General features: G+C 55.1%; 1 protein-coding gene across 1 annotated transcript; it reads left to right on the forward strand.

Annotated features, from left to right (window-relative positions):
- Positions 1–2,342: 2,342 nt before the first annotated feature.
- socs1a (suppressor of cytokine signaling 1a) lies at positions 2,343–6,485 on the forward strand. Its single transcript, XM_056288094.1, has 2 exons — positions 2,343–2,688; positions 4,655–6,485. The coding sequence occupies exon 2, from the start codon at positions 4,712–4,714 to the stop codon at positions 5,468–5,470; it is 759 nt and encodes a 252-aa protein (XP_056144069.1). The 5' UTR covers positions 2,343–2,688; positions 4,655–4,711; the 3' UTR covers positions 5,471–6,485.
- Positions 6,486–8,476: the final 1,991 nt, after the last annotated feature.

Below are 8,476 nucleotides of genomic sequence, written 5' to 3' on the forward strand. Positions count from 1 at the left end.
CACACCCACCGGGTGCGGCCTGTGTAATTAGAGCAGATTAAGTCTAAATAGATTGTTGGGGCGCTATTTTTGGAACAGGCCTCGTGCGATAGCGTCTCGTGATATCACGTGAGGGCCTGGCTACTCCAGAGGGGACGGGGACGCGTAGCGCTTCCGTTTATACGACTCACTGGAGTCCGCTTGGGGTACGCGTTTCACACATGCGCAGTAACTCGGCGTTACGTATTTCCGGGCAGAATGGCGACACACGAGAAGAAGAAGAAGAAGAAGAAGAAGAAGAAGAAGAAGAGCCTCCGCGGACGCGTAGCGCTTCCGTTTACACGACTCACTGGAGTCCGCTTGGGGTACGCGTTTCGCACATGCGCAGTAACTCGGCGGTACGTATTTCCGGGCAAAATGGCGACACACGAGAAGAAGAAGAGCCGCTTTGTTCGTTGTATTTAGCGTAACCGGAGAAAAGAAAAGAAAACAGAGGAACGACCACGGACGACTAGACCGGCCAGCCCTCGGCTAACGGGTCGGACCCTTTAGTGGACCGCTTCACGTCGTCGCCCCGGGTCCGCGTCCCGGCGGCGGCGGCGGCTCCAGGCTGCCCCCCCCCCCGAATTCGCTGCATTCACATCAAGTGAACCACAAAGCCATGAATAAAGTTGCGCTGTTTTGAAAGGGCCCCCCTGTCTGCTTTGTTTGGCTTTATTCAAGCAATATTAACATTTGGTTTTTTGTTTTTGTCTTTTCTAACATAAAATAAATCTAAACTTAGCACAAAAAGTAAGGAAACGTGCGTGTGGTGGGTTATTTCGTTGTGGCAGCAACGCTTCTTGGTATGGCAGTACGTCAGGGCACACGTGGGCATCCGTCATTTCACGTGCCTAGACTGACAAGCAGCCGTAGCAAGTAGCACAAGGCCACATAACCAGGACACAACGTGCGTGGAAGATAAACTTGTTTATGCCCAAAAGTAGGATAAGTGACATTCCATCACATAAGTGAAACCAGTAGCAGCAGTAGGAGCAGTAGGAGCAGTAGCAGCAGCAGGAGCAGTAGCAGCAGCAGGAGCAGTAGGAGCAATAGGAGCAGCAGCAGCAGCAGCAGTAGGAGCAGTAGGAACAGTAGGAGCAGTAGGAACAGTAGGAGCAGTAGGAGCAGCATATCAAGACAGCCATTAGACTGTCAGAGGGCGATGACTGAAGGCATCCTAACGTCACCCCTGTGTTGGTAGAGAGGCTCCTGCTCCGCCAACATGTCCTGGTCCACAAGGACCCTGATTAACAGCAGGACCTTGACTGACGCCAGTAGACTGTTCACTAGATGTGTAAATGGTATAAAGACAGGGGGGGGGGCTCTTGTCTGATTTTCAGTCACACTCTGCACACCTGACTCAGACTTTGTTGATACGTCAATAAAAGTCGCATTTTGAAGGATCCTCGTCTCACTGAATTTCTCTGCATCACTGGCCACCACGCTGGCAATGAATCTTATACCAGGCAGCCGACTGTCGGCACCTGGGGTACCAGAAGCTCAAAACAAGAGTCAACAGCAACAGCAAAATAGGCTGTTTGGCATCGGCAGAGAAGGTCTGGCAAACATACTCCGCTCTGCTGCTCATCCCACAAACGCATGTTCCTTACACACGTGGGCCCATGCAAAAGGGACATAACCGGGCTTTCCAACGGTGTAAGATTTGCTGCCAAGAAGCGTTGGTACATCAAAGAAATACTCTACCAAACCCACATTTCCTTACTTTCTGTGCTAAGTATATTATATATATAACGATTATTATTATTGTTGTTATTATTATATTGTTAGCCTGGTTAGCAGTCTGCTCTGTTGCAGGCAACATACGTGCTGGTAACATAATGGAGTCTAGTTTGACCGGATTATCTGACAGTTAAGTTTACTTAGAGAAAAATTAGGAAACACTTGGGAAAATATGTAAATGAACATTACTGTGTCAACCTATGTGAACTTGACACAACTATTTGCACTCACTTTACCCAACTAATCGGTTCCCCCTAATTATTATTATTATTATTATTATTATTATCAAGTTTTAGGATGTACAGTGTGGGAAATGCATGCTTTAACAGCACCTTCACGATGAGCAAACAGGCCTCTGGCTTGCCCCCCCCCCCCCCCCCGTGCACACCGAGCAGGTTTAAAAGCGCTACTGGATTCTCCTCTCGTTTCGTCCCAGGCAGCCGGACCCCCCCCCCCCCCGGACCGCCCCCCGCCGCTTCTGCACCACCCGTCAGGTGGACTCCGCGCTTTCACTTTCCCTTTGAGCGTTTCAGCTGAAAACGGCAGCGCGAGCTCCCGGCTTCCCAGAAAAAAAAACGGAGACGCCGCGCGCCCGACTTCGGGGGAGGGCGGGGCCAAGCCGCGGCGTTGGCGACACAGCGGTGTCATCCGCGTTTAAAAGGAGGCAGCGACGCCGCGTATACAGACACACACACGCGCACAACCGCTCAGCTCGCCGACTCGGAGAGCAAGACAGACAGACAGACGGACGTGAGACGGGGGGGGGGGGGGTCGCGTGCATCACGCCGGACACGTCCCGCATTATTTCTGTTCACCCTCGCGCGTCGCACCCGGGACTCGGACCGTCCGCCGCTCGGAGGCTCAGCGTGCACACGTCGCACCAGTCACACCTCTGGATTTCAATTTGGATTATAAGAAACGAAAACGGTAAGGAAGTAGTGCCGCCACAACCACATCAGCAGCAGCAGCAGCGAAGAGATGGGGTCGCCCGCACGCGTCGGGCGTTCGAATGTGCAGCCGCGCCGCAGCGCGCGCGCTGCCCGCTGCATGCTTTCCATGCAACGTGAAAGGAACCGAACCCGCCTGTCCGCGCACGCGGGCGTTGTGCTTCGAGGTGCGGACGTGGAGCTGTCGGCACTGTTTTGTTTTGTTTGCCGTGCAACCTGAGTTAAGCCGGGCTTTCGTTTTCTTCTCCCGTGTGCTATTGCACCGATTAAGCGCCAGGGGGCAGTGACGAGTGGCTGTTTATTCGGCGCCGGCGCTGGCAAATTACATGCTTTAAAACAAGGCCCGAGAAGGGCGTAGGTGAGAAGCAGGGTACGAAAAGAGAGGCGAAGAAGAACTCGGGCGAGTCAAACGGGATGACAAGAGCGAGGGTCAAACAGCGGTGCTGCGAGTGCATATGCGCATGCGCAGTGAGTTACGGGGCCGAGTTTTTGTTTAGAAGTGGGGCAAAGCGCCGCTGCTGAACTGTTCGCTCGTAATCGTGGGTTAGATGCGCGCGTGTCTTGTGTGGCGGACACGCGCCCCTGTACTTGCACAGGTCTGTCGCGGACGCCGCGCCGAGCCGGCGCGAGGGTCACGCAGGGGAGTGTCGCCACCTTGACATGAATCACGCGGGAAGGTGCCGATAAGCCACTGCCTTCATTTCTCTGTTTCATCGTTACCGAGAAAAAGTTGAGTCACACGGGACAAAGCCTGCCTGTTCTGTGTTGAGTCAGGCCTCGGTATTGTCCCGTCCCTGGTCTTTGATATGCACGCGGCGCTTCGGCAGACCAAGGAAATCCGCTTGATTCAGAAAGCGATTCAATAGGAGCACGCGCGCACGCGCACGCGCGCGCACGCAGCGTTATTACTGTAGCAGCGTCAGGTGTAGGTGTATGTACAGTGTGTGTGGCGGATGAGGACGTGTAAGGTGACTCTGTGCCGGCCGTCACCGCTGTCCTCTTCTGACCCAACCCAGACAGCATCCGGGCGTGGGCCACTTCCGGCACTGGCGGCCTTCTTCTGGTCCTGACACAATGGATGTGAGCCTGAAGTGGTCCACGTGTATGATAGCAAATACGCCAAGTCAAACGTGGGGGCCTTCTGTGGCAAAGCTGCGGTGCTCTGGGCAACGCCTGATCTGGATGTGACCCTGACGTGGCCCGTGGGGTAAACGGTGAATACGGCCCAAATGTCACAACGCAAATATGGGCCGCCTTTGGCAAATATGTGGCACCTGCTGCATTGCTCTGGCTTGGTTCTGGCCCAGATCTGGCAAACAGGGGCGGACCGCCCAAGCGCCCTCATTCCACGCGGTTATGTGGGCTGGTAAAAGTGTCGGGCGTGGGACCGGTCCGGGCCACAGCAATTTTGCTATCCGAGTATCAAAGTGGACCCGGTCACGCCACGGGAACTCCGACACACGGGTCACCCGGTGTCGCGCTCGAGGAAAAGTACCGCGCAGCGAGGTTCTGGCTGCACTCCTAGTGCTGCGATACGCACAGAGCTGACTGTGTTGCAAGCACACATGCACGCACGCACACTTCCAGGGCATGTGAGGGCAGAGCGAGGCTTGTCCAATTTCACTCGTCTGAACACGACTAACAGGCTGCACATGGTCCGCCTGTTGTTATTATTATTATCATTATTATTATTATTATTATCATTCGAGGCTGTTCGCCAGTCAAGTCGGAGTTCATTTAAAGTGCACTGCCACACCGAGGTGTGCCAACACACTTTACATTAAGAACGTAAAGGAAGTCAAGTGGAAACCTTTAAAGCATACATTGGTAATACTGGTGTTCATGGTGATGATAGCAAAGACTTGGGGGTGGGGGGGGGGTGGGGTGTAGTGTGCTGGATGAGACGATGACCCGCTGATTTTTCTGTCCCTTGTGTCTCCCCTCAGAATGTCTTTGCTGTGGTCAGCGATGGGAGAGGGTTTGGAGCCACTCTCCCCTGTAGGATGGTAGCACACAGCAACGTGGAAGGCCATGACAAGAAGCTGTCACCCTCGTCCTCCTCTTCATCCTCATCGTCATCCTCGTCGTCAACATCGTCTTCTTCAACGTCATCGTCGTCATCGTCATTGACCGGGCACCAGCCTTCCCCTGCCGCCCACGGCTCTGAGTCGGACCGCCTCGAGCCACAGCGCGGCTGCCCCGACCAGTCCCCGCTGGTTCTACAGCAGGCCGTCCGGGACCCCGCCCCTGAGCCGCTCCCCGTCGCTGCGCCCTTCCCCACCCACTTTCCACCATTCCGCTGCCAGAAGGACTTCAAGATCATCACGGAGACGGCCTCCAAGCTGGAGCGCAGCGGCTTCTACTGGGGCCCCCTGGGGGTGGAGGAGGCGCACTGCATGCTGCGGGGCGCAGCACTGGGCAGCTTCCTCATCCGCGACAGCCGGCAGAAGGACGTGTTCTTCACGCTGTCGTACCGCGCCGCCAGTGGCCCCATCAGTGTGCGCATTGTCTACAAGTGCCAGCGCTTCGGCCTGGCGGGCAGCGAGCGCTCCTTCCAGACGCTCTTCGCCCTTCTGGAGCATTACATCTACTCCTCCAAGAAGAGCCTGAGCGTCCCGTACAGGAAAAGGGAGCCAACGCTGCAGGAGCTGTGCAGGAAGAGCATCATGGAGGCCTGCGGCGGTGGGGAGGGGCAGGTGTTGGCGCTGCCCATCAACTCGGTCCTTCAGAACTTTCTGTCAGAGTTCCCTCACAAGTTATGACGTCACGGTCTGTCCCGTCAGCCACGCCGACGTCATCGCGGTGCGGTTCACCGACTGTTGACTGCTGGGACTTTGCCGGAGGTGCTCCACGGCCGTGGCCGGGACCGAAACGCCGGCCAAGGCGACATGGGAGACGCTGTTCTCCAAGTAACGTGGACTCGGCACGTCAACGATCGTGTCGGTCAGAATACATTACCTCGAGAGGCTTATCTCTCCTTCGTAGATGGACGGACTGTAGATTACTAATGTATGAGCCTGAATATTTTATATTCGCTGCATTAAGAGACGACTACGGAGGGGCTCAAGTTGCAATAGAGATAGAGGTGCTGGGAGTGTCGCCCGTGGCCTGCAAAAGGAAGCCCGTTTTTACGCGGCGGACTTGGGTCAAGACACAGGGGACTTGTAGAAACCAGACGTGGCGGACGGTCGCCTGTCGGGAGTGGTGGAGGGCGAGGTGGAAACCGGGCCTGGGTTCGACTTGAGTTGTCTTTGGTACAGTTGGGGTTCGGTTTGAGTCGCACGGGGCCTCCAGACTCTGTGACGACCACGGATGGCGAGACTCGCTAGGCCCCTCGGCCGACGGGTCGGAGCCTTCAGTCGACCGACTAACGTAGTCACCCGTGGCGCAGGGGACCCGGGGTCGCGTACCCCCCCCCCCCCCGGCTGCACCCTGAATTCGCTACGACTTTAACACGGATGTTTACACAACGATTGAATGTTGGCTCGCGCATGAATATTTTCCTCTCGGGTGGTTTTCGGTATCCTGTCACGCGCTCGACTGTGTAAAGCGGAGCCCGGCACACTTCATGCAGGCTGTGAAGCGCCCAGCAGACTTACTGAAAGCCACACGAGGTGGGATTTAGTGGCCGAGACGTGCTGTTCGTTACGCAGTACTGTATACGCAACCTGCCCGTTACGCTGGGCACGCACAGACCTCACTATCACACGAATGTGAGTTATTTTTGTCTATATTTTATATGAAAACTGCTATTATGTGACGGTTAATAAAATGCATTTGTAAAGAACTTGAACCTTGTGACTCTTGATGGTGTGTACACGTAGGCAGGTGTTAGTGTGTGCGTGTGCGTGTGTGTGTGTGTGTGTCGGAGTAAACGAGAGAGTCATCTGCAAACTGAGAGACAGATCGCTCTCGTCGTTCCTCTGCTCGGAGGTTTCATGAGGCATCATAAGACAAGTACAGATAAACGCCTTTTGGTTTTTCGAACGGGAATCGGGAGGGGCGGGGCGTCTTAGAGTGGGAGGGACACACACGCACACACCACAGCGAGTCCTAATATTTGGTCATGCAAATCCCCATGATGACGGTGTGTAGGTAGGCTGCAGTAAAAGTGAAAGCGGTGCTGCAGACAGACCTGCTGAGCAGCGAGACAGACAGACAGACCTGCTGAGCAGCGAGACAGACACAGACAGACAGACTGGCTGAGCAGCGAGACAGACACAGACAGACAGACTGGCTGGCTGAGCAGCGAGACAGACAGACAGACAGACAGACAGACACAGACAGACAGACCTGCTGAGCAGCGAGACAGACAGACAGACACAGACAGACAGACCTGCTGAGTAGCGAGACAGACAGACAGACCTGCTGAGCAGTGAGACAGACAGACAGACAGACAGACAGACAGACAGACCTGCTGAGCAGTGAGACAGACAGACAGACAGACAGACAGACACAGACAGACCTGCTGAGCAGCGAGACAGACAGACAGACACAGACAGACAGACACAGACAGACAGACACAGACAGACCTGCTGAGTAGCGAGACAGACACAGACAGACCTGCTGAGCAGTGAGACAGACAGACAGACAGACAGACAGACAGACAGACAGACAGACACAGACAGACCTGCTGAGCAGTGAGACAGACAGACAGACCTGCTGAGCAGCGAGACAGACAGACAGACAGACAGACACAGACAGACCTGCTGAGCAGCGAGACAGACACAGACAGACAGACTGGCTGAGCAGCGAGACAGACACAGACAGACAGACTGGCTGAGCAGCGAGACAGACAGACAGACAGACAGACACAGACAGACAGACCTGCTGAGCAGCGAGACAGACAGACAGACACAGACAGACAGACCTGCTGAGTAGCGAGACAGACAGACAGACCTGCTGAGCAGCGAGACAGACAGACAGACACAGACAGACCTGCTGAGCAGCGAGACAGACAGACAGACACAGACAGACAGACAGACACAGACAGACCTGCTGAGTAGCGAGACAGACAGACAGACAGACACAGACAGACAGACAGACACAGACAGACCTGCTGAGCAGCGAGACAGACAGACAGACACAGACAGACAGACAGACACAGACAGACCTGCTGAGTAGCGAGACAGACACAGACAGACCTGCTGAGCAGTGAGACAGACAGACAGACAGACAGACAGACAGACAGACAGACAGACAGACACAGACAGACCTGCTGAGCAGTGAGACAGACAGACAGACCTGCTGAGCAGCGAGACAGACACAGACAGACAGACTGGCTGAGCAGCGAGACAGACACAGACAGACAGACTGGCTGAGCAGCGAGACAGACACAGACAGACAGACTGGCTGAGCAGCGAGACAGACACAGACAGACAGACTGGCTGAGCAGCGAGACAGACACAGACTGGCTAAGCAGCGAGACAGACACAGACAGACCTGCTGAGCAGCGAGACAGACACAGACAGACAGACTGGCTGAGCAGCGAGACAGACACAGACAGACAGACTGGCTGGCTGAGCAGCGAGACAGACAGACAGACAGACAGACACAGACAGACAGACCTGCTGAGCAGCGAGACAGACAGATAGACACAGACAGACAGACCTGCTGAGTAGCGAGACAGACAGACAGACCTGCTGAGCAGTGAGACAGACAGACAGACAGACAGACACAGACAGACCTGCTGAGCAGCGAGACAGACAGACAGACACAGACAGACAGACACAGACAGACCTGCTGAGTAGCGAGACAGACACAGACAG

This window comes from Lampris incognitus, chromosome 10, assembly GCF_029633865.1.
Source record: "Lampris incognitus isolate fLamInc1 chromosome 10, fLamInc1.hap2, whole genome shotgun sequence".
NCBI classification, from domain to species: Eukaryota; Metazoa; Chordata; class Actinopteri; order Lampriformes; family Lampridae; genus Lampris; species Lampris incognitus.